The 27,956-nt window shown below is 30.1% G+C and overlaps 3 protein-coding genes across 3 annotated transcripts in view; 1 reads left to right on the top strand and 2 right to left on the bottom strand.

Annotated features, from left to right (window-relative positions):
- The first annotated feature begins 381 nt into the window (after positions 1-381).
- Positions 382-18,918, top strand: LOC111038488. The gene is made up of 13 exons (XM_022321615.1): positions 382-472; positions 7,024-7,153; positions 7,388-7,506; positions 11,087-11,225; positions 11,780-12,234; positions 13,822-13,960; positions 14,027-14,187; positions 15,572-15,710; positions 16,016-16,797; positions 17,002-17,149; positions 17,273-17,427; positions 17,496-17,682; positions 17,797-18,918. Exons 1-13 carry the CDS (start codon positions 382-384, stop codon positions 18,293-18,295), a joined length of 3,144 nt encoding a protein of 1,047 aa, XP_022177307.1. The 3' UTR covers positions 18,296-18,918.
- Positions 18,919-22,230: 3,312 nt separating this feature from the next.
- Positions 22,231-22,872, bottom strand: LOC111038480 (uncharacterized protein DDB_G0287625-like). The gene has a single exon (XM_022321606.1). The coding sequence runs from the start codon at positions 22,870-22,872 to the stop codon at positions 22,231-22,233; it is 642 nt and encodes a 213-aa protein (XP_022177298.1).
- An 878-nt stretch (positions 22,873-23,750) lies between these two features.
- LOC111038482 (mucin-5AC) overlaps positions 23,751-27,956 on the bottom strand; it is a 43,841-nt gene continuing 39,635 nt past the window's right edge. Inside the window, exons 6-7 of the mRNA XM_022321608.1 lie at positions 26,401-26,555; positions 23,751-25,495 (exon numbers count right to left, since the gene is read on the bottom strand). Coding sequence (XP_022177300.1) covers positions 25,331-25,495; positions 26,401-26,555 — 320 coding nt within the window. The 3' untranslated portion in view covers positions 23,751-25,330. The remainder of the gene's footprint in view (positions 25,496-26,400; positions 26,556-27,956) is intronic.

Below are 27,956 nucleotides of genomic sequence, written 5' to 3' on the forward strand. Positions count from 1 at the left end.
CATAGTGTAGATCGTGCCGATAAGTCTGCAGCACACGTCTTTAGCACGCGGCACGTCAATACGACAAGACGTGGCGATACTTTTTACTTTTATTATATATCCGAAGGTGCGTAATATTTCAAGCGGGTGGGCACTCGCGAGAGCCTTACGATATGTAATTATTTTACTGTAATCGCAACCGGATCAATAATCATGCGTCGAAACATTATGTAAAAAAAATATATATATACAAATGTCGAGTCTTTAATCGTCGTTGCCGTCGTGATTGTCTTTGTGACTTTACCTTTTTTTTGTACATCGAAATTTTATCATACTGTGGTTTTCAAGTCCACTTCCTGTTCGTTTTCCTAAATCGTCGGTGAATTTTCGCCGGTCCTCGAGATGCGTACGTTCGGCGCCTATGTCGTGTCGTTGTTCCACGTTTTCACCGTCACCAACACCGGATCTTTTCTCAACCTGCAGGGCATCAACGGTTTGTATTGTTATTTTTTTGGTTTTGTTAATGACTCGATATTTTACTGTTTAAATCATAATACTGTGATTTTTAATATCATCGTTGTTAACTTGACGGTAATCGTCATATAGATGGTAATCTAAGAGTGCATAGATTGTTTCAGCTGAAGTATTGAATTGTAAATTATTTAATATTATTCGATACTTTAAAGTTCTAAAATAATAAATGTATACAAGTTATTATCATTTATTAAGAACTCTTTTATTTCACTAATTTACTTAATATAATCATCCTTTTTAGTTGCTTACCTAATTATTAATACACAGTTAGTAAAAGAAAATTTATTTTTTATCATCCGTAAGGAAATTGTTGACAGTAAATAATTGTTTTGAACTTTTTAAGCAGTTTACGATATAATAATTAATAATATATAAGTACTGCATAATTTATAATAACTATTGTTTTATATATTATACAAGTTACCGGCAAAGCGAATAATCTAGGAAATTTGATGTATTTTTTCTATAGTCTATATTAAATATTTTAACCACAGTTATAATACAATATAATAAAGAGATAATAAAACAAAACTTAATGTGATGTTGAAAAATAACTTGTATGATGATAAATTGATAAGTATACCTATTAAATAGTACCTAACTTATTTTAACTATTTGCTAGTTAATTGGCACATCACAAATCTTGAACAATCAGTTACATAGTTACCCACCTACCTACTTACAAACTTCCTTGAAGTACATTTGTTGTGAATCCCAAAATTTAGGAATATATATAAGTAAATGTAAATTCATAAAATTTATAAGTTCTGTGAAAACCAGGAGTATACGTCATACTCTGATTATTTACAAAATATTTTATGTTGAACAATTGAAGTGAACAAATTATAGATGTGATGTCAAAGTTGTTTTATTGTTAGTTGGTAAGAAAATCGAAAAATAAAAATATTTATTTCAGACTACAGCTATAGAATACATTAATATTTTACTTTTCTTTAGAAGTATAGAATATTTACAATGTCTCAGAGCTTATGGTATAATGCCGATATAGAATTAAATGTTCAATAATAACTACTTTTTGAAATGAAGTAGGTATATTATACAATGATGATATAATTATGCTTAAATTGGAAAAGATTATTACAAAATCTGATTTTTATCAATTACTATTTATTTATGAAATTTAAATTGTAGTGATTTTATGTCAAATTCATTACTGTAAATAATTATTTTTATCTACATTTTTTGTATACATAAATTAATATATTTAAATCCACTAACATGAGCTAATTTTAATATGTGTCTACTTTTTTACACCTAGTAAAACTACAAAATTAGTATTTGCCACATATTTCTAAACTAAAGTCTGCAAGCCTCTTAAATGTTTTTAAGTTTTTTATACTAAAAATATAAAGAGGATCAAATAAAAATATATTATCTTAAATTGCACATCTCGTTAGTCATTACTAACTTAATAATAACTATGCGTATATATATTTATATTTTCTTATATACTACTTGAATTCATTGTTATGTTCCTTAACTCATAATAAATTGCAAACATAGTTCAGTTTCAATAATGTAGGTAATAGGTACTTTCGACAAAGGTAGCAAAGGTAGCTTACAGAGAACCTATTAAAAATCATTATGTGTCAATTTAACATGGCACATCAAATATCTATGATTATCAGTTATCACATTTATTGCTTATTCAATAAATCGTATCAATGTCGATGAGCATTGAGCATAAAATATTAATTAATAATGTTAAGTGATTCCATTTTTTCATCAAACAGCGTATAATTGTATACATTAAAGTACGTCTGTTGAACCTATAAATGTAAACAATAAAAAAAAAAATGTAAAATTTGTATACCTACATTATAAATGTTGACCAATTTTATGTTTTATATGTTTGAAAACAATAATTATAATATCATATAATTAAAAATGTGGTTAAAATATTCTTATACTTAAATAAGATATATTTTCTTAATTGACATCTGCAGTGTGTAGGTTAATGTGAAACTTGTAGTCGTATAAGCCATAATGTCGTATATTCGTATTGGTTTGAAAATAGACGGTACAATTAATTTGATTGAAATTTCATATTTTTTCCAAGTCCCAAAATATGTGAACATTTGAATTTAGAAAAAAAATGGAATTGATTGAGCCATAACATAACGTTTTGATAAAATGTGTTGATAATCGTTGCGTACCATTGGATGTGATAGGTACGTTAGTTTTACAGCCTGAAGGTCGAATTTTGGCAATCGATTTATTCACGTCGTTTACGTGCTATATAAGAAACTCCAAAACTCATAGCTCCGAAACTGTGTGTCTATATCGGTACGACATTATTTCCATGAATAATTGTATAAAAATAATTTCCCAATGCTCTGCATGTGGATATCTCAATGATTAAATACAGTAATTTCAACTAAAAGTATTAATTATTAATTATTATATAGGTAGGTACTTATTTCAATATAAACATAATATGTGGATGCGTCGGCTCTGCAAATATATGTATTTAGAAGATTTTAAAGCATACAATTCTTAGGTACCTACCTATAATTATTCCTGTTAATTCTAAATATTAGATCTATAATAATCAATAAATAAATAATACTTAAGTAATAGATATAACCCTAAGAATTAGTTTCAGTTTACAAAATTATTTAATCGGACAAACATTTTGAAAAAGAAAACTGTTAATCACTTCTCTTACTAATAACATTATATTATGAACACACGATTTTTATAATCATTGCCCCTTAAAAATGACAATTTAGTATATGAATCAAACTTTGTATTAAATTCGCTACTTAATACTTGGGCAGTAATATTCAAAACTTAAAAAATAAAAGATTTGTTTAACTTTGATTTTGATTTTATTTTTCACACATCAATCACAAAATTACACATTTATTTGTAACTAAGACTGGTTTTATTTTCGTAAAGATTACGCCCAATACGTCAACTTAAAGACCACTTATTAATATTCTTATGTTTTTTTAACATATACAACATTATTATGACTTTAATATAAAATCTAGGTGTATTGTGTCTCTGATTTTTTTTTAAATATACCTATTAATGACTGATGTTTTTGTAATACATTTTTTTAATTTATATCCTACCATTAAAATTTATATTTAAACAAACTGTTTCCCGATAAGAAATGCCCATTGATTTATCACATTTTAATTTCCATTAAAGATTTTTAAAACAGTCCTTTTGATGGTTTTGACCAAATATAAAATACAGCTAAAACTTAATTCAATCATAATAACTTTTGTATTTGTAACCAATAGCAACCCAATAATAAACAAAAATATATTATTTATCTGTGTTTTATAAAAATTCTTAAATTCGTAATAACTTATCTAGCCACTTCTTGAGGTAAAATATAGCCTATAGATCTTTGAGATAGTGTAGGTTTCTGATGGGAAAAAAATGTTAATCAGTTATGTGGTTCCTGAGATTGCCCGGAACAAACAAACAAAGAAACAAAGAAATAATTTTTCCTCTTTATAATTTAATAAAAATATCAAGATACTTGTACTTACCGGTTACCAGTAATTAGTGTTGATTTGAAACTTTCACAACAAATTATAGGTATATCTATATAGACTACACAGCCTTATTATTTGTAGTTTGTGTAAGTGAGTACGATGATTACCTTCCTCGATTGTTGGTTAAATTATTATTTCTTTCTAGATTCGATGGTACAACGATTTTGAGGATCGATTTACATGACCGGTGCCCATGAGACAAAAAAATGTTGTTACCCTTTCACAAAGCGATGGCCTCCAATATCCATTTATTCCACCGGAAATATGGATTACAATTTGATTACAATTTCTGAAAGTCTTCTGCTAAAGTGTCTTAAGTCCCTATATTTTTTTATATTACCTACTCAGAAAAAAAGAAACAATAATAATGAATAGGTAAAATATTTTATGCAAATAATGATGTTTTGGTGCCTAAACCGATATTCGTATCTAATTGGTAATATTGAATTTAATGTAGACAAGTATACATTTGGTATTTAAAATTGGATTGAATATGTTTTTCAATCTTGTTAAAGACTGTATAGTTTATTTCCTTATAAGTATATTTAGAAAATTAGAACTTTAGAACTACAACCTGGTTTAAGTTGTCGGTATTAATAATAAATGCATCGTATTTATATAGGTGCCAAAGTATTATTGCAATAACTATATTTATTTTTTATAATATAGCTATACATACATGTATGTGTCTTATATTGCTTGTCCTTGTTTAATGTTTATATTTATCCGTAAACTTCTGAACTACTATATACATGTAGGTATACCTAATAATATATACGTGTACATAATGTACCTACTCATCTAACGGACTTTTGCATAAAGGCATTTTGAAACTTACTTAAAATCTATTTGAGTATAAATGATGACAATGAATAACATAATTTAATAATTAAATAAAATATGGTTTAATGGGCATCTACAATTTGTTATCCCGAAACCATGAAATTACATTATTTTTGAAGTGTGAATAAACCAAAGTGCAAATTTAGTATATGATTATTGAGTACTTATCTTAATAGAAAAAAATAAGAAAAATATGGATTACAAACAATAGTATCAGTGATGTTGGGCAGTATATGCGATTTCATGGTTTAATACCAATTCATTGCCGTTGATCATAATATTACGTTTAGGTAGATATTGTTTTTGCAGAATGTAATTTTAATAAAACGCTCAGTTTTATTCATATTCATAATCACAATATTTGTTATATACGTATAAGTATAATATAAATAATATATATATATATATATATATGTTCTAGGTTTTTGCATGCTAGTGAAGCGTGCATTTATGGATAACATTTTAAGCATAAAAGTATTTTTAATCTTGCTATGACATTATACTGCCTCGTTCAGCTATGTACTTGTGACATTAAAATACGTATAGTATATAGTAAATTAGAATCAATAATGATAACAGGGCCTGTCGTGTTTTCCGTTTTCTCGCATTTATAACTATCGAAGGAAATCATGTGTTGTTTGATTTTGTAGTTATATACGGTCATACATAGAGTGTCTCATCTTTGTATGCAGATCATATGAGAGAGCCACAGTTTTGAACTCAACCTAATAAAATAACATTTCTTTGAATCGCATCTTTAAAAAATATAATGTACGTAATCGTCTTTTGTCGTCAAAAATCTTGATTTTAAATTGAAAAAGTTATCCGAAACATTATTACTTATAACTTATTAGTATTCCATAATCCATATAACATTAAATATAATATTTTATTATTACCTGTGCTATATGCAGTTTCAGCAGTTTCGGAAACATTTCCTTGTACAGGCGGAAGTCATACACCTCTGCCTACCTATATAATACGTATAAAATATAAATGTATAGTATGTGTACGGAACCATATCACTGCAGAAAAACTCTAAGAAAATAAAATAAAAATTAGGCACAGCAGCCTTGTCGGTATGACAAATTAAATCATTTAATCGTGAGTGAAAAGCGACATCGATCCCGGATACATTCCAGCGGATGGAGTTCGTGAGGTATTGACTATTGACACGCTAATATAATACGTTCATAGTTCGCTTTTGATGTGTGGAGACTTTAACGTGCCGCGTAATCTGAGCGCTCACCATTGCGCAACGTGATCATATATATTATAATTCTATAGTTCCTCGTGTGGCTCCTACATGGCTATATGGCACTTAAAATAGATTGTTATCAGCCTAGGTGAAATATTATATTGTATTAAGTACGTAGTTCCACTCGAATTGTACGCTGCTACCTATATGGCGGGTTCCCTAAAATATTATTATATTCAATGACATTATATTATTCATATTTTTTGATATTTAGCCCTATATGAAACATCGACGACTTAATACGAGGAGTTATTAATATTAATAAATAATATAGGAAATAGGAATGAACGGTTGCCATCAAAATAACGGCCACAATGTTGTTCTGGAAATAGCATATTTTTCATTCTACACAGGCGATGGCACATTATTATATAACATTTAATAATCACATTTAATATGTAAATGTGCTTTCCAAATACAAGGAAAAATATACATTTGAATTTTCATTTTTATAATATTAAATGCTATGCTGTAAAAAAAAATAATATACTATATATTATTATACGTGCTTCCAATATTATGTAGGTACATGTATCAGATATTGAGGATATTGGATATTTGTGTCTCCAAAGACTGAGTAGTATAATATAATATTGTCTGATGGTAAGAACTATAAACAATGAACATGTAATACAAATTTAGAATAGGAAGTAAAATACCTAACTATTAACTATATAGCGCCAACATATAACAAATATTATAAATTATAATATTTATATAATTAAACTCGAAGGTGATAAAACATTAACTAGCTATTGTTACAAGTTTACGAAAACAATACTACAGTAATACAATACATGGTCTAATATACTATTTCATTTTATATTAAAAATAATATAATAAAAATTAAATTGTTTTTTTTTATTCAAACAGATTGTTTCGAAAGGGTTGCCATTGGAAAACGTTTGAACAGTTCAGATGTGACCAAAACAATATCTACTACAAATATAAAACAATGCAGTAACGAATGCGAACGAATGTTGTGCAACACATACAGTTATGGGTGAGTTTAAGTGGCCAGCTTTACCATTAACAATTCTCACTTCCTCGTGGTGCACCAGTGTAGCTCTAAATGATACACACGGGCTTTGTCAAAAACATGTATTTTTCTTGGGACGCAATTGGGACATACCTGAGAAGTTAGGAAACTCCCAAAAAGTTATCTACTTATATGTCATATATCCGAGAACAATAAACGTCACCTAAGTACCTAATGTGTTGGTTTTTTATCCTCCAGATTAAACGGAAATGGAAATGGTACTTGTCTACTTGGCTTAGATTTACCAAAATCGGGACCGTACGACGACCCGGAGTACGATCTTTTCATGAAAATATTGCAATGTAGAGATAGAACAAGTGAGTAACATAAAAGTGTGAATCTAATATCTTCCTATATACATCGACTTCTAAAAAAAATTAAATCATTTTTACTGTGTAAATTAAATAAGTGTTGACACTCGGCAACACCGCTGTCGTTAAATAGTATTATAATAATGGATAAACGATTTTGAATAGAGTAAGTAACCCAAAATAAATAATATAAAAAATATCAATAATGTTTTTCGTTGATATTTTAAGATTAAATGACATAATTCTGATGTGATGATACATCTGAATATCAAATAAATAAGTGTAAATTATAATCGAATCGTTTTACAAATCCATGATGCATACCTACAGTAGGTGCAGTATAAGGTGGACAAGTTGTAAGAATCAAATTCTTATATATTGTGGTTTTAGATTTGAAAATATAAAGTACAATTCAAATATATTTTTATAGTAATACTAAGTCCTGTGGCGATTAGTTTATTTGGTCTCCTCTAATTTAAAAATATTTATGTAACAAACAAATACTTATCCAGACAAATTCTCATTCTAAAAAATGTCCATAGACAAGTATGTACTTATATTTAACTAAGAAGTATATAAAATTAGGAATATAAGATAAATTTTTATTACATTTATATATTTTTATAGGTATTTAAACAATTATTGGAAAAAATATTAATACCATAATATAAAAAGTAATTTGAAATACATTTAAAAATAATTTTTAACAAATAGGTATGATAACATCACATCGCTACTTCGGATGAGTGAACAGTAGCTTGTACTAACCTAATCTCTGTCTAATACTCCTAAGTCTGCAGGGGCCATCGTTTAAATTAAACACAGATTATAATTAATTATTATTTGATTAATCGATATCAGCTCAACACATAAACCTAGTATCAAGTATCAAAAATTATATTTGTTTGTATCTATTTTTATTTTTGTAAGTATCTGTAGACTTTAAGTGAATATTATTATGGTAATATGATTACTTTTTTTAACATTTTCTCACGATAAGACTTAGTAATTAGTATGTATTTATTTATTTCATAATTTATGGAAGTAGTATCCAATTTCAACTATAAAAGAAGATATATAACAGTAAAGTTAAATATTAAATGAGGAAATTATTACTAGTCTCTTTAATTTTAACTAATAAATATTCAAATTATATAATGTTCACCATATGTTATGATGCATTTTACCAATTTCATATACCTAATAGGTACTGTAACACAAATAAAATAAAAACTTTTTGATGATTGTAGTATAATATAAGAATAATTAACAAATACATTTTTTTTTTAAATTATATTGAATATCGATTTATGACATGTTCAGTACCCGTGTATCGAGACATCTCTGGTAATAACAATATAATATATAATGATTACAGATCACATTGTAGTATTCAATATGTCGAATACGACCATAATGTTTTTCTCGCGATATGGACATGTGAAAATAATAATATTGTAACACGAAACACCCATAACAACTTATAAAACAAGGAGGTTTTATTATTACGCACTGACATGCGTATTTACAATTCACTGGCTGTATATTGCAAACCATATTATTGTATGAATATTTTTCGACGCTAGAACAATAATATGGTTCTGCTGATTACATGCGGCTGTAATGTGTTATATATATATATAGTATATGTCTCATGCGAAATAACGAATTAAAAATTTTACGTAAGCGACAAGCGTGGACGTTTTCTTACCCGCAGCTTGCTGTCGTGTGTAAGAAATGTGAACACAGCTTCATTAGGTGATCGATATATATTAAATGGGTAGTGGCAATAATAATAGTATAATACATTAAATTCATATTTGTTAGAAATATCAATACGCGTTCAAAATTGTTTTGCGATGAACTTTTCCTATATTTTGACTCAATTTTGTTATTCCGTATAAGTTTTGATGATTATTTACTGAAATTGTGCATTAACACTTAACAGTCAACAATATTGTTAACATCATAACCTTTTAGGTCACTAATTAACTTCACTAGAAAATCGATAAAATCATCTTGTATTGACTACATTAGAAAAAATAACTCGCCTGCGGTCGCTAATTAGTAATTACGCACTATCCTCAAAGGAGTTAATTTTTGTTTAGTGGCCAAGCATTAGCCAGCTTTATAGTGATTGGTTTAATGTACTTATATATACTTACTATAATGCATTATTTTACTAGGTATTCATTATTTTTCTGTGAGCACTATTAACCCCAGAAATAGTGCTCCAATTGCAACGATTATAATTCATAAGAGATAATATATTTGAGATTATTATTTATTTCTCTCTGTGAGTATTTATAATAAAATTTAAAAACAAGCAAACAGCAATACATTTTTGTTAAGAAAGAATACATTTCAAAAATTCATATTTTAATTATTTAATAAGTTCGTATAATTCAATGGAGACTGTTGGTAACTTTAAACACTTGTTAACACGAAATAAACTCTGTTAGCTTTAATTATTTTACAATTATTGGACAACACTACGATATTGGTGGATTCTTTGAACTCCATGTTAGTAGAAAATAGACTGTTTATTTGTCCTTATTTTATGAATAGAAATAATCCTACCCGTAAACATAAGAGTTTAAAGTGTTATTACTTTATTAGTAATTGAAATTATTTTTCTTTATAATATTAGTTTTAGTTCATACTCGGAATACTTATTTTACAGAATTTGTCATTCGTTTTAAATTATGATGGAAACTAACAATTAATTAAATTATACATTTATTTAACAATAATTCATTTATTTATTTATACCAGTCATTCGTTGAAATATTTAAGCACATTTAACCGTATCTGTAGACTCCTTAAAAATTAAACCTTATGAATTATGATATTATTTTTAATTGTTTAACAAATTGATAGAATAAAAAGAACAATGTCCCTTTAAAAGTGGGCTATTCTGTAGGAAAGAGAGTTATAGGTATAAATAAAATAAAACAATTTAAAATATCTTTATAATGTTGATTATAATTGTAATTAAAATAAATAGGTTGTAGTATTAGTGCATCTAAATATTATGTACCAGTAAGGTTGAAAATATAAGTCTTATGAAATAGTATCGATATTTTTTGATAGCAATTAGCGTTTTTCTTTATTTCATAGAAATATTTAAAATATATGAATAATACGTTATTAGATTAGGATTGTTCCGAGTTGTTATTTTAAAACTCTATCTAAAAGTAAATAAATGGTAGATTATCAAACAATTAGTTTTCAGTGTTTCTAGTTATACAAAAATCACAGATAATTCCGAAAAAAACGTTTATTTAGAGCTGCATAAAATAAATACATAATATACATAGGTTAGGTACAAAACAAAGTATTGTTAAATTCTGAATTTTTAGCTCAGTTTGTATTTAATTCAAAAATATTGGTTGGTCATAATATATTTTTAGAAATAAAATAATAAAATCTATAAATCTATTAAAAAGTATCATAAACATTTTTTGGTAACATGTTGAATTGTTGGAGTATTTTTGAAAACATTGTTATCAACAATAAATTGTCAGGCTAAATATCTTCAGTGTATACTTGTATCGACAACATATATTATATTATTTTTGAATAGCGTGTTTCATTAAGCTCGTGGGAGGCCGTCGTCTTACTGATAAATATATTCAAAGAACTCTGCCAGCTGATTCAAAAGGAGATTGTGAACTATATTGCGAATACGAAAAAGAATTTCGTTGCGAAGGATTTAATTTCAGGTTTGTATCATTACTATTTTTTTAAGAATAACTTTTTTAAACCAGGTTATAAGTCTTTTAAAACCATATTGGTTATTTTGAACATGCACTAAGCTATTAAATAGACGAATGAAATCAATAATAAAAAAATGTAGTTTCAATTAATTCAGTCAATAAATTATCTTCATGCATGTACTTTTTATTACCTTTTAGTATTGATAAAAACTAAATAGACAGACAAAAAAAAACAAAATTTTGTATGTTTTCAGTTTAAACGATGTACATTAGTTAAAAGTTATAGTTATACTTATACATTGTAAGATAGAAAGAAGAAAGAACGCCATAGAAGCAAATGGTTAAAACAAATGGCTCAATGTTAAACTTTTATTCTTATCTAATAATATACTCATTGTATGATTTTTAAAAAGTTATTAAGCTTGAATTAAAAAAAAATTAATTTTGTCAAAAATTTAGTGTGGTCACCGTTAAGATAATTAAATAATTATATTATAGTATAATATGATATCCATTATCTGTATCGTTTTATCACTTTATTTTTTCTTTTGATATAATAGATACGACATGAAGTTGGACTCTTATAGCAGCTGCCAACTATCAACCGTATCTTCTGACAAGCTAGACCTGTCTTTGGACTTCCAATCGGACTTGGAATATGATTATTTCGAGAAAAATGTAAATGCTTCACCCAGCTGTCGGTACACGGAGTTGGCCGGACCATATGGGCAGAGGCGCAAATGGGGTGGGCCTGGAAACGAACAGGACCTATGGCAAGACCTCAGCCCACAGTGGCAACAGGGCAACGAAGTGGCATATGGTGGTGGTGACAGAGTTTTCTATGACCAGTTGAAACCAGGAGTGCAGGAACTTTTTAATGGAGGCGCCGGAGGCGGTGGCGTGTCTCTGGTCAGACCGACCGACCTGTATAACAACGACGTCCGGTTCCTGTACAATAACATACAACCGACGTTAACGGCGACGACGGTGAACCGACTTCCGGCATCAATCAACGGTTAGTATGTCACCCAAAAGATAATATAACACACTTTACCCACCAACGTAAATAAACTAATATTGAAACACGGCGTTTTGGATAGGCAATTTGAGTTCACGTCACTGATTTGTGCCCCCGTTTTCTTATACTACATGAGCACTAGATGCTGTATTTAGCCGATTAGCAACTCTACAATTTAGGTAATTTATCGTTAGAGAGAAAATATAATCCTTGTGATAGGTGGAGGGTGTCAGTTATGCTCATTTCATTGTTGAAGTAGATCGTTGAATTGTCGCATATTACAATATTTGTGTGCAATAATACGAGTATTATAATATCGTAATCAGCTGTCCGAGTTTTGGGATGGACCTAAAGTTGATCCAGTTTGTGGTATGCGGCGACTTAAGGGACTGCAAAATGGCAGTAGTTTTTATAGTATTGAATGTAGGTGAAATTCTTATTACCGATACAGCTATACTGCTATAGGTACGTGAAAATTAATTGCTAGCGGATATGGTAGCCAGTCTCTAGGTTAAAATAATTTATTAATACAATATGGAACTGCCGAACGAAATGTGAAGTTATTAAATATGGACATCTCTAGTAACTGAAGTATAGATTTTGGATACATTGTAGATTGCTAATCAAGTAGGATTTATAGAATATTAAGTCACATTGAAGTGCCGATGGAAATCTGAAGAAAATCAATAATATGACTAAAGATACTAAATTGCTAAACATTTATATTCATGCGTAATGTTTGAGTATAATAAAAATAAATGAAAATACAATAATTCGAGGATAATGTAATGTACACATTTCCTGTGGCCGCCTATTCTATAACGCGCAGATTGAGTCGAGAATTGATGAGGTTTTGAATCATCAGACTCCTCGATATCGTAGACCCGTTGCTTTTATTGAGTATAGTGAACTGATTAAAAAAATATTAAACTAGTGCCGAGAAAATAGGTACTTCCCCTAGAAGCTTTCTTCTAGTACCTACTAGGTTTTATGGTGTTGGACCGGTACATGCGGGTACCACAAAAGCTCAAATTTCTCCTTGAAACGAGTGCAAGTCAGAAGGTCGAATGAATTGGTCAATTGTACATATTAGTCAAAACTCAAACATGCATATATTAATTTGATATTCTATAGCATGATTATTAATCATATTACATTTTATTATTTACAATAATTGTATTATATTTACTTCATAGTTTTAAAATGTATTTTATTTTTAATAAAAGTTGCAACGTACTTATATCTACTACCTGTATTTATTTTAGAGACTTAGATAGGTTAGGTAAATAAATCGCTGATCGTTATTTTATTATATTATTATTCTATACTATTGTACATTTTAAATATTATACACTTATATAAGTTTTTAATAATAATGTTTGAGACCACATTTTGTGTGTGATCAAATGTATACAAATAATTGACTGTTTACCCCTGGCTATTTGTGGAAAACCGCAAAAAATTCTTGTGACAATTATTTTGTTTTTAGTTGATGTTAATGTCGTCTGTCGACAATCGTGTGTTATTTTGGATGTTTTGAATATTATAATAATGTATTGATAGTATGCAAATCGTTTTCCGCAGAGTGTTTCATCAAAGCCAGAACGGGACACCATTTGCAGCAAGAAAACATTATCAAATCAACCAACGCTCCGTCTCTTTACGGCTGTGAGACCATGTGTGCTAATGAACAGACATTCACTTGTAATATATTTAGTTACAGGTGAGGTACAAAACGGATCTACGAACGTGTTTAAACAATAAGGTTGATCGTTTTTTTCCCCAACAGATATAGTTTTACGTCTTCTATGGACAACTGTCATTTGGGTGATAAAATGCTCAGACAATTGGATATTTTCCAAGATTTAGTCCCAGACAGGGATTGCGATGTGTTTGCGCGAAACGAACTTAGTCAGCCTGGATGTCAACCTGCAAAAAATTGGGACACCGGTAAGAATAAGTCACAGATTTTTGTTAATGCGTGTGTGGGCTATACAGTAAAAATCATTAAAATATTAAATAAGTCTCATAATTTTTATAATATTTTTACTTTATATTTTTTGGATTGAAAAAAATCAATATGAAGTATATAAATTACATAATTTTATAATTTTATATTGGTTAGTCATAAATAATTTTAAGATTTTGTCATTTTTATTTAAGCCTTTTAACCCTTTATTTAAGCTTTTTCATATTAGGATACAAAAGTAAAATTTAATGACAAAAAATATCCATAATCAAAAAACGAAACACAACAATAAACGTGACTACGTTTAAATTTGTGGTCACTAATTCATTTTTAGGAAGTTACTAAAAATGTTTATATTTTTTTGTTCTAATTTATAATACACTATGAATAATATTATTTTTAGATTGTTGTTGGCTTATTCAGAGCCGCATGTAAGGGTGAAGAGGGTGAAATTTTACTAGTGGCATATCTATGGAAGGAGGTCATGAAATAGTGAAAAAAGTGATTATTAAGTTAGGTATGAGTAGTTTAAAAGACGTTAATTAGTTCATACATTAAAGAGTTACAATTCAATGTATTCGGAAAACGGAAAATATAATTATTTATTAGTATTACTTCCACTTTTTACGTATTTAGTATTTTAATTCAATATATTACATATATACATAAAATATTACCCAAAAACAGAAAAAAAAACATTCAAAATCATACCTAAAATCTCTTTCAGCCTCAAGTTTGTAAAAATGAGGGAAAATATATTTTGTTCAAAATTTGACGGGACTCTCGGTTAGTATTAAAATGTGAACTTAATTAGAATTATATTTTACATTTAAAACTTAATGACTCAATTCGCTCTAAGAGGTATTATTGGGATTCAGTAAATAGCCACATGATATGTAGAACTGGAAAATGGAGTCAGAATTTGTTTGTAAAACATGGTGCAATTCTTGAATGTTCAATTTAATTAAATCTATGCCCTATGGTTTTATTCAGTATTTAAAAATATTATACTTCTTTTTAAACTATTTAAAATAATGACAGAAATAGGTAATAGTATTTTCAAATAATTGTTTTCTATTTTCAAAGTATTTGTGACTAAAATAGAGTAAAAAAATGGTTCCTAATTTAATTTTAATAAAAAAAAACAAATTAAAAATAAGCAATTATACATTAATAAGAATTATTTTTTAACGCTGCAATTATAAATCTATTATGATATTTTTGAGTTTGTAATTGGTTGATCTGACAGTTATTGAAAAACTTTCTGCATATGTTTTTTGTGACTTAGCCGTTACAGGTGTCATGAACATACAAATTAACTTACAGATAATTATAAAATATTTATTATTTACATATGAATTTTAGATTGTTTTGAACGAATCCGGAGTGGTTTGACGTTGGAAGTGTCTATAGTGAAATTTTCTGTGCAGACGGAGAATTTACACGAGTGCGAGCTCATCTGCCTCCACGTAAAACACTTTACTTGTCGGGTATTCAGCTTTCGGTATGTATACACCTTGAAGTAACAACACTTTAACAACTTTATCCTTCCATCAAATACATATTAATGTATTCAATATTGTATATTACGACCAAATGATTATGAACGTATACAAAAGAAAATTGGGAGGAGATTCATAAAAAATTTAAATTATTTTATTTTATCTCATCAATAAATAAATATTGTATGCAATTTCCAACTTTCAAAAAGTTTTCAAGGGGGGAGTTGAACCACTACACACCTCTCTACACGTGACTCCATGTGATCAACTTATTATGTATATTATGTAATCCATGTGTGTTTCACAGCCGTGGGCCCCCAGTCATCGGTAAATGGTCCGACAACTGTTATTTGACCGATTACCCGGTACTCGACATGGACCCGGTTAAACACTTCGTTGAAGATTCCGGTTGCGATGTCTACAACCGTGGCAGCTACGGCCGAGGGTGTGAACTTGATAAGGTTTTGCCGCAATCTGGATGGCCATTGGTCCCGGGACAGGACCTGACGCCCACCGTGCTCACCACATACCGGCCTCAGTACGGCGTGCCCCCTCCACTGACGCCATCGCTGTATGGACCAAAGTACGGTCCACCATCGTCACCACCACTACAATTCTTCCCCATAGTACCGTCCGAGTCACCGTCACCAACACCATCGCCATCGCCACCACCACCATCACAATACTACCCCGTCGTTCCACCTTCATCACCATCACCACCACCACAGTACTACCCCGTCGGTCCACCTTCATCACCATCACCACCACCGCAGTACTACCCCGTTGGTCCACCATCATCACCACCACCGCCACCACAGTACTTTCCTCCATCGTCGACTTTATCACCACCATCCGGATATTACCCTGTCACGCCGACTGTCTTTAACATACCCACTAGACCTACAGGTACTTACGTGCCATCTATGCCACCAACCACATTCTTCCAGACACCAGGAGAATACACCCCCGTGTCTGTCAGGCCCACGAACAGGTTGCCTGGAGTCCCCGGAGGTGTATACAATAGCTGGTTCAACCCATATGGACAGAAGCCCACGCAAGTACCGACAGTCTACGGGATGGCAAAAAAACGTAAGACTGACATTTTGTTTAACGAATGCATTTATTAAATTAATATAAGACTAGTCGTCCGCAGTTCAGGTTCAACTAAAAAAATGTTTATAAATTTCAATTCTAACCCCCCCCCCCCCTGAATTAATGGACATAATATAATTATTATTTATTATATTTTATGTTTTTTTTTTTAATCACATTTTTTTATTTCTTCGTTTTCAGTATGTTATATAAATTTTGGAGGTACTGCCCGGTTGTTGCCGTCAGCAGTAAAAAAGTCTATGACCGTCGAGTCGGAATACCAGTGCAAGATGGAGTGCAATAAGGCTAGAGAAAGCCAATACTTTCGGTGTTCTACACTCAGCTACTTGTAGGTACAGATTTTCTTAGTCTTAACACCATACCTGGTGAATAGACTTTATTATTATAATAATAGCGCATGTGCATTTATCACGTGACATTTAGTATTTCTCGTTATTCCGTTGTTATGTAGCGGAGGTTATTGCGAGTTGAGTGACATCGAGATGAGAGATTTGAAACCAAACCAACATTTCAGTCTAGACCAACAATTTTTGTTGTACACATGGGATTTTAGCGAAGTCCATTGTTTCAGCTCACCCGTATCAAAATACTCTCCGACCAATGGCTGTGAGAAACAAACATCCTTCCGTATCTTTAAGCTTTTAAATACGATTTCTTTTTAATTTCATAAATAGTTTCTGGTGGATTGGAGTGGACATGGATGAGATTCACTGTTAACGGACAACCATGCAGGCCGGGTTCGTATTGTACCGAAAACGTCAACATGGGCATATGGTCTTGCCCAGTTGATCAAGGCGATTGGGATTATTGTTGTCGTCCTGACCATAAATGCGGTTATTCCGAAGGAGTCAGTTATCCATGGTAAGTCATCTGATTGGAGAAAATAATATTTAAGAATAATATAAAAATAATTACAAAAAGAGTAATATTTGGTTTGGGGCTGTGGTCGATTTTAACATACTTTTGCTCTCATAGGTGTCACGTGGGAAAATCCACAGATCAGTGGCGACCGTGTAGCGATAAGTATTTCCCTTCAACAGACGGGCCACCACAAACTTGGCCGATGACGTACATCCATCACACGGGTCCACCGGTTGCCCAGAACCCTTCTAGCCCTCTGCCTCCCCAAGGTGACAACAACAACAGCAACAACCACAACGGAAACAACAATAGCACGCAGACTGAAGTAAAACACGAACAGTCTCTGGTTGATCAATTTCTGTCAATATTCACTTCTTCATCGACGGACGTCAGTAACATTGTGGTCTCGTCACCTGAACCCGTCGCTGAGGCCTCCACTGCCTCATCAAAGACCGCCAAACACGATCTCGACCTGCTGCCCGGTTTCCGAGTGGTAGACGTCACCGACAAGCCCCAGTCGACTAGCAGACTGTACTCTTATCACGGCACCAACTACAACAGCAATCGTCTCCGGAACAGATTTGCACGGAAAAGACCAGTCGTCTACGTTTAACGCCCGCTTCACGATGGTGGATATTAGTGACCGCCTGTGGTTATCGAGTCTCATGAAACAGTCATCAAGTCACGTCGAATTGTATAAAATGTATATCTAGTATTAACTCATTAAATATAATACTTTCTGAGAAACGGATTAGGCATATGGGTAGCCGATTTTGCTTCACGATAATGGATGATAGTAATTATTGAGCAGTACTATTTCATTTTGTACGTAGCTCGTAGGCGTAACAACATAGGAACTGATGCTTAATGAGTTCTAGAGCTTGGGCATCAATTCCAAAATAACAATTATGTCAGGTAATAATCTAATAGATTTTTTTTGAAATTTAATGTCTTTTAGTTTAATGTTAATTAATTTATCAACAATTGATTTTTGAATCTCAGCCTATGTTTTTATATCCTCGGCTGAAGTATAGAACTTAAAAAAAAATTTTAATATGTAAATAGTAGGTACGTCGATGGTTGTGATTCCCTCAGTCCATACAACTTCATATATATATTTATGTAAAGTTAAAGTATGAAATCCGTTATTTTTTACGCTTTAGTCAAACTATTAATATTAGAAACTAGTTATTCTATACAAACCCCGATTGATAATAGTTAAAAAATATTGCTTATATTCAGGAATAAATAATAATAATATATTTAATATGTACTTGAAATATTTTTGAAACATATAAAATACTCGAAAAATTTATTTTCAAAATGGAAATCTGGACAGAAAATAAAAAAACTCGGCGATTTCAGTGAAAATATTAACAATAAAAAAAATATAGTTACAGGGTAGAAAATTATTTATTATCTACCTATTATACATAAATCGATTTAATCATCATACCTTTGAATTTTTATCAACAACGAAATCAATTCAAACTATTCTCAAGTCACAAAAATCTAATTTAATTTTAACGACTTTCAATGTATTCAACATAATTGAACAATCACAGGTAGTGTATAAAATATTTCATTAAATTATAAATTATATGGTTTATTATCTAAAATTATTTAGTGTTTAAAGTACCTAATTACAATTATAAAACACACAATAACTATTATTATAGTACAATTTCATACTTTAACGCTACTATACAAATCTGTGTTTAAACTATAATTATGTCAGGCACCAATTTTAACTCTCGTTTGTACATATTAAGAACGAAGGTATTCAAATGTTTCCTAGTATCGATTTTTTTAGGTCAAAAATATTATTAAAAATATTTAAAGGATTCAGTCATGACTCATGCGAATTGAACAGCAAGTGTACTTGTTAACAGTTTAATCCGATAAATGTATAAAAAATCAAAAGACTATAACTGAGCAAAAACTCTGATCATTACAACTATACCTTTTTCATATATTTTTTTTACTTATAGAACCTTTTTATTACGAGTCATTCATATCTAGTTTAAAAATTGTCGAACTTTAATATTTCTACTTAATTATTTTGTAATTTTGATACGATCCCAAGCTGCTTTATGTTTTGCATTTTCTGTAGCTGTGGACTCTTGATTCTTACTTTACCTAAGTCTTAAAATAAGAGCTAAAGTTGAATACAAAAATGTAAGCAAACTAGTATACAAAAAAATCAAACTAAATGGTACAAAGTGTTTCCATGTATAGTATTATGTTCTTAACATTTGATATGTTATGTTAAGGCGCCATGACACTCGTATAGTTATAAATGATAAACATTTTATACTATGGTTTTCTCTATATGTATACCTGGCCACATATAATTTTTCCTATATTGCCATATTGTATCTTAATATATTATAATATGTTTAATATGGAAACACATTTTGCACGCTTTTCATATTATACACGAATAATCATCAGGTGAATAGTTTAAATTGAGTTGTGCAACAGCACTTCAGTATTTTCATATTTATTTCGACACTAAAGTTTTGATACATTTTATAAACACCTTGCATATATTCAAATGTAAATCACATCATGCACATAATGATGTAGGCATACCATAGCTAGACAGCAAATTTCATTTTCAGACGTCCAAAAATAACTTCCTTGGCAAATGCATTAGTTCGATAAAATTATTTTTTCAAAAAACAATGTTTAATTTAAAATAATTATGATTAAGTAAAGGTTACTTATTATATATCATACAATTTGAAAATAAGTAGGTTTGTATTCACAGATACTTAAAAATAACATAGTTCTATATTTTTAAAATTAAAATCTCTTTATGTTGTTACCTTCTAGCTCTTTTACAAATATATTTGTTCCTATATCTTACAAACGTCTACCACACAACTAGAAATATGTTACGTATTGACCAACATTGGAATTAAGTTTTCAGTAATATGTAAACACAATTCATACAGTAAAAAATATGTATAAAATATACATACAAACGTTGTATACAATACATACAATTACCAAATAAATAGACAATGCAATTAAGACATTTAGTAGAATACAAAACTAAATTCAAGAAAACATTTAAACGCGAAGGATTGACTAATTAATTTTAAAGTTATTTCATTTTGAATACTGTTTGACTATCATGATGTACTTTTGTGAGTTCAAAAGAGTGATACAATTTTGAAATATTTATATTAGATCAATCTACTTATGAACTTTTATAATGTGTATATTGTATATAATATCTACCATAGATAAAAAAAATATAATATTATAATATATGACCTTTATAACCTTAAATATTTTGTTGTTTAATTTAATTTGAATAAGAAGTACACTTATATAAACCATTAACCTACACGAAATCATATCAATAAAGTAAATTATTTAAAATTAATGATATGTCAATTTACTGTAATATTAAAACTGTAAATTATTATTAATATGTTATAGCCACAATGTATAGGAAGATGTTCTGTTTATCTTCTCTACATCGTGGTGGTTATAAAGATTATTATGAGTTATGAATTTTATATATGGTACTTGTCGCCAAAAACAAATAACAAATCTATGTCGCGATGTTGAATAAAAATAGTTACCTATTAAATATTAAATCATAACATTTTTATTCCTTCATATTTTCCCGAAAGCACCAAGTTATGCTTATGAATATCATCAGACTTGTAAAGTATATTAGTATTACAAAATAGAGTATTTACCATTTGGGTACCATACTACTTATAGTAATTAAATAATTTAAAATAATGTGTTTTATCAATAATAATGTTTCAGAATTTTATACAATTAAGATTCTTGTACCTACCTCTTGAAATGATGAAATCTAAACCATAAAACTGGGAACTTAGTAGGGAACTTGTTGTACTACCTACAATGATCAATTACGATACTTATAAGTGATAATTAAAATAATTAAGTGTAAATCGTAATATAATAAAGTTTTAAATATAATAGAAGTATCATAGTTGTTCTAAGTCGAAAATGTTTAAGTTTTTGTAAAATTAATTAACTTGCTGTTTTGTTGTTGAACACATATTTTAGCAATGCATTTTGATTAAACATTTTATGAATGTTACCATTCTTAGTGTCTTACAAATTATTTTATAAATCTATAAGACATAGGTAGGTACATTAACGATGGTATTATAAAACAAAATCGTCTTATTTTAAATACAATTTAACACAAACTTTGGACATATAGGTATAAACAAATCATTAACAAATTATATCATAAGCTATTATAACTATAAGGTTATATGATTAAATGTATGTATTATTTTCGCTTTGCCTACTTTAAGTTGAAATTGCACAATGAAAAACTTCTATCGATTACTATTGACTGAAAACTTAGAAAGTTAGAACTCAACATCAGATCTAGGAATATATATTAATATTAATATGATTATATAATCGGGGATATTTCAACCCAAGTTTTATTTTGTATAAAAGGTTACGAATATATTTGAACGAGTATAAATTATTATTGACGTATCATAATATTATGTTACAAGCATCTTTATGTGGCACATTTTACTTTGCCTTCGATCTCTTGTTAGTTTTGCTTGAACGCAAACGGCCGCTCCATATCGACCGCGCAGGTGCACTTTGGGTCTTCTTCCTGCCTTTGCGGCTTCTGTTTGACTTCTGGCCACGGGTGGCCTTTTCATCACGGCGACCACGGGCGAGTGCCGCCTTCCTCACCTTGCGTCCGCCGCGAGCCGCCTTCTGGCCACCACGACTGGTACTGGCCGCCAGCTCGGCAAGGATCTCGTCTTCGGCGATATGCACGGAGAAGTCGCTGTCATCGCTTCTGCTTCTGCTACGACGGCTGCGGCTACGACGGCTGCGGCTACGACGGCTGCGGCTGCGTCGGCTGCGACTGCGTCGGCTAAGGCTGCGACGGCTAAGGCTGCGACGGCTAAGGCTGCGACGGCTGCGGCTGCGTCGGCTAAGGCTGCGTCGGCTACGGCTGCGACGGATGCGCTTATCCATGTTTTCGGATTCAACGTCAGCCACTGTCGTGGGCAGATTGTCATCCCCTCCCGAATCCAGCCGAACATCGGTAACTGTGGTAACAGCCGTTTCCACCGACGGCACTGCCAACACCTCGACCAGCTCCTGTTGTGGTACTGCATCAACACCGTCAACATTACTGTCACTTTCGCCCTCCATTTTAAGAAAAACAACCGTAAAGACGATAATTGTTATACAAATGTATGTAATTATGAAACCGTCAATGAGCAAAAATTGAGTGAAAAGTTTGTTTGCAATAATGTAAGTGACATCGAACCAAGCCAGGTTACCAAGACGATTAGGAATTATGTGTTTATGTTTCGATTGAGGCCAAATGCACAATAACAGCTGAAATTTTTTTTCAGAACTTATATTGTAATATAGAAATAGCTGTAGAACATGCATTTGTCACAAATTACAACAAGGCAATTCATAACAGGAACACAGTTTTTGGATATTGCTAATAACTATTAATTCTTTTTTTTCAATTCAATCTCTGCATCATAATAATAGTAGGTATACCTATTAAAATATAAAACGCCATACATTTTTTTGTGTTTTTTAAATGTTTAATTAAAAAAAATTCTTATATTATGTATTAAAAAAAGTCGTTGATCGACGTAATAAATTATTATAATATAAAATGTACGTGCGCTATTATGCGTATATAATAACATTATCTCTAGTATATATAGTATATAACACGTCATATTAATAGTAATATATAGTTATGTTGTATCCAAATGATAAAATAGTACAAAAATAATAATAATAATAATAATAATAATAATAATTATAATTATAATAATATAAGAAAAATAAGAATAAAAACAGCAATGTACATAAATCTTATAAATATAAAAAATATAGTAGAAAGGAAAGATACAAATATATATATATAGTATAACGTTACAGAAATGAAAATATAATGTACATTTGCATAAGAAAAAATTATATATATAATATATAAATATGTATAAATAAATAAACAAATAAATAATAATTTACAGTGATAAATTATGGCGAAAATTATATTCTGATTACTATGATAATGTTTTATTTGAACGGGTATAATGTTTACATACTCGTCTTTGATACGATTATCACGTCATGCACTAGTGGGAAATCATCGAAAATAATCGAAACGATGAGAATAATAGTACAAATCGTCGGAGGGGTAAAATAGAGACATTTGTCAGTTGTTATGATATTGCAACCTCGTATATTTAAGATACAAACAAACTATTACTATCAGCAAAGCGTCTGTATTTTTCATTTTCATTCTGTTTCCACATACCCTCCCATCAGGTTAGTTTTCCTCAGCTGGTTCCTTGTGGTCGAAGGGCGACGACATTTTTCACGAAAGTCCCTCTATCTATATACACACGCTGCACACTTCACTGCATCATAGGCCTTATGTGGTCACCGGAGGAGTCTCTACACCTATACTCCCACACACACATACATACACACATACACATGCACATACACATACACATACACATACACATACACATGCACATACACATACACATACACATACACATACACATACACATACACATACATATATACATACATACATACAAATTATAGATTCAGCATTGAGTTGTGACATTAAACTTAAATTACTCGTTATCTACTAGATTTAAAGAAAATATTGTTTTTTGTATAACAGAACAGAATCTACTTTAGTAACAATTTGAAACGAGGAATATGCTCGATTTATTGTAATGAAATCAATTTTTAAAAGTAGTTCTGAGTAATGCGTATTGATAGTACTGTTGATATACCGTTTGAAAACACACAAAATAAATATTACATTTTAAATATTATTAGCATATTATATGAGAAAAGGCAGAAAATGATTAAGAAAACTATAATATTTTTAAAATATTATAAAAACATTATCATTTTCAATTACAGTCGGTAAACATGGTATTCAAGTTCATTAATTGCTCTGTTTTTATTTGTTTTTAAAAAATTATTTTAAGTGATACGAATTTTGAATATACATTTTAAAAATAAAAATAAATAAATGTTAATTATAATGTTGAAAATATCTTTGTTTTTAAGTTTAAATGTTTTATTAATGTTAAACTAAGAAACAAATTGAAGCGTGTAGTTATAAATTGTTTAACTCGTTTTGTAAAGTATTCCTTTTCATTGTTAAAGTGTCTAGCCTAATAATTTCATTGAGTAAATATAGTTGCCTATCAGTATTTAGTAATAATTAATTTTGTAGTAACTTTTTTCCTAGTGTACACTTGTACAGAGTAACCTGATCCTAGCCTATGTTTAGAAGGTAACTTGGTCAACATTGAATGTATAATGTGTGCACGCACGGTGGGCGAGATATAAATCTCCATATTAATTGATCACCAATATTATTATTATAAGATTATAATACGATGTGTGATGATACGTGGTGATGTGCTGACTGCTGACATATGGGGAGGGGTCCGGGATATATATTTTATTCTACATAATATTATATTCTACCGTATAACGGTACGACCACAAAATCATAACAACAACAACATCAACAACAACAACAACAACAACAACAACAAACAACAATAACGATAATAGTGTTGACGATTCGTCGGCGATGTGTCTACTGTACGCCCGTGATTGTCTGCAGCCACGGTTTGTAGTACGTGGTCCTCATGTAGACTCCCGGCAGATACGGCGCGGCACATTTGATGCCATGTGACACTGTGCCTATCAGTGTCCATCGGCCGTTGTCCTTTTCGATCATCAGAGGCCCGCCACTGTCGCCCTGTGACGAGAAAAAACGCAAAAACACACAAAAATTAGCTCCAAGATCGATCAGAATAACAACGATTATGTATCATGGTTATGGGATTGAGTCCGTCCTATACATTATAATATAGCTTCGTCTGTATTATTATGATGAGGGATATTAATTCTCGTTCATGTAATCATGTGCAAATAAGTAGACGGTTGTTAAGTGTTTGAGTAAATATCTAGTAAAAGCATTCAAATATCTATATAATTATAGCGTCAAGTACCTAATTAAATAGTATTATTATTTATTTTGTGCAACGATTAGAGTGATTTCGAAGTTCATTTGAATATAAAATGATAGTGTTACAATGTGTCTTCATCAAAACGTTAAAACGAAAAAAATGTAATTCCGAAAGAATCATTCATTATAATATATTGTAAATGCTTGTATACAGATGACAGATGAACATTTTAAACAAATACTGTCACTTAAATGGAACAATGAATTGTTAAAAAATAATAGTATGAAATAATATTATACTATAGGTCGGTACCTAATGGGCCAATAATACAATTTTTAAATTGAAATATTTTTACAATTGAAAAGTATTTGAGTAATATTTAAATATAAATTTTCAAAGTACACTTTACAACCATTGTTTGTAACATATGTTGGAAGCGATTCTAAGTCTATTGTTTCTTGGGTAAAAGTAAAACACATATTATGTACATTTATAATCATACAGTCGCATTTTATATACAATTTGAATGACATTATGACATTTTTCCATTTCCGATATTACACAAAGAATTGATAATTACTTTCAAAGTAACAATTTGAAAATTCAAGTGAAGGTACCAGGTACCTACTAAATTTTTTCAGTATTTTAGATTCCAAGTCTACTTTAAGATTATAAAGATTTGAACTGAACATACCTCGCAAGAATCCCTCTGTCCGTTGGCGTAACCGGCGCACAAGAAGCTGCTAAGTATAGACTTCGTATGTCCTGCTGTCTCGAACATGTCCTGGCACACTTGGTTTTCAATTATAGGAACTTGCACTTCTTGCAGGATGCTTGGAACTCCACCTCCTGTTTGAAAATAAACATAGTATTACACTGTGACAATACTGCGGTCATAAATATATTCACAGACTTAGATCTTAACTTTCATGGTATTCTAGCTTAACTATAATTGTATATAATATTTTACTCATAAGTCATGAGTCATGACTCATGACCTAACTTATATCTGCTGACTATCGGTTTTTAAAACTAAAATTCAATAAGACGTTAAATAATATTTTTATTTTTAAAGTACATTTTTCTAACTTTTTTATTGTCATTGAAATGTGTAATTTGAACTGCTGAATTCACGCCAGATGAGCAATTGTTTATGAAAATGCACAAATTTGAAAGTTGTTCAACAATGACCAACACACAGATGAAACATGTTACCTAGGTATCTAAGCCTAAAAATATGTCATTAGCTGTTGGCTGTTGCTAACAGTTGCTCTAGCAATTTAAACTTTGCAGTGCAAAAATTAAAATTGATGAAAACGAAGTCGAACAAATTTTGAAATTTTTCAAATTATGTCAAATAATTTACCAACAAATTTGATGGATTGTTAGAATGAAGTATTGTATTTTTTTTAAAGTTCACTTTAAGTTTATTATTATGGACAGACGAATCGGTATTTACTTGCTAAAAATAGTGACTCATGCTCCTCGCTGATTACTTAGTCCAGTATGTAGATACCTAGTAACTTTCTCTAGTTATTTATGTTAAAATAATATAATGATTAAAAATACCAGATTTATACTTACTTAGAAGCTTACAATGATAGCATAGGTCTACAAGTAGCATATTCAAAATTTAAAAAAATCCCTGGTCATATTCTCCCCCCCCCTCCTTTCTCTTTCCATATTTGTTCTAATGCACAGCTAATGTACAGAGCTATATCTATAAGGTAGGAAAGTATGGAAATATTATACAATTTCCACTTAATTTTAAATCGATGAAAAATGCTTTTAGGTTTTCATATTTTAAGAACGAGCAATTTACGAAGGATTGTAGAACATGTTTTATTATGTTATGCAAATGTATATGATTATTAGTCGTGGTGAATCCGATAGTCTGCGCAGTGCGGTATCGATTGACGGGAGCGTAGATTATCGAAATAATTTGAAAATTGGTTTTGCAATCGAATCAAACCTTTTCCGTCGAATATATACATTATATTATACCTAGTAGCTACCTATATAATTAGTTAATAATATGCGATTCGTTCTCGGACGTCAAAATCGATTGATTTTTGACAGAAAGATCGGTTATTTTATTTGCTGAAAGTCGAGGCACAACCATACGCGTTAAACGTTTAGATAAAACTGTAACGTGAAAATGATCTCAATAGGTATGAATAAAAATTTAATAGCATTTGATTATACCTATTGCCTACTGTATAATTGATTAATTTAGATATAGATAATAAT

Source organism: Myzus persicae, unplaced genomic scaffold, assembly GCF_001856785.1.
Source record: "Myzus persicae strain clone G006 unplaced genomic scaffold, MPER_G0061.0, whole genome shotgun sequence".
Lineage (NCBI taxonomy): Eukaryota > Metazoa > Arthropoda > Insecta > Hemiptera > Aphididae > Myzus > Myzus persicae.

What these genes read in the sequence shown, in the direction of transcription:
- LOC111038488 (XM_022321615.1), top strand. Translation starts at nt 382, where the DNA reads ATGCGTACGTTCGGCGCCTATGTCGTGTCGTTGTTCCACGTTTTCACC. An exon ending in TGCGAAGGATTTAATTTCAG is followed by an intron (nt 11,226 to 11,779) that starts GTTTGTATCATT and finishes TTGATATAATAG; the next exon opens with ATACGACATGAAGTTGGACT. An exon ending in GAAGGAGTCAGTTATCCATG is followed by an intron (nt 17,683 to 17,796) that starts GTAAGTCATCTG and finishes TTGCTCTCATAG; the next exon opens with GTGTCACGTGGGAAAATCCA.
- LOC111038480 (XM_022321606.1), bottom strand. Translation starts at nt 22,872, where the DNA reads ATGGAGGGCGAAAGTGACAGTAATGTTGACGGTGTTGATGCAGTACCA.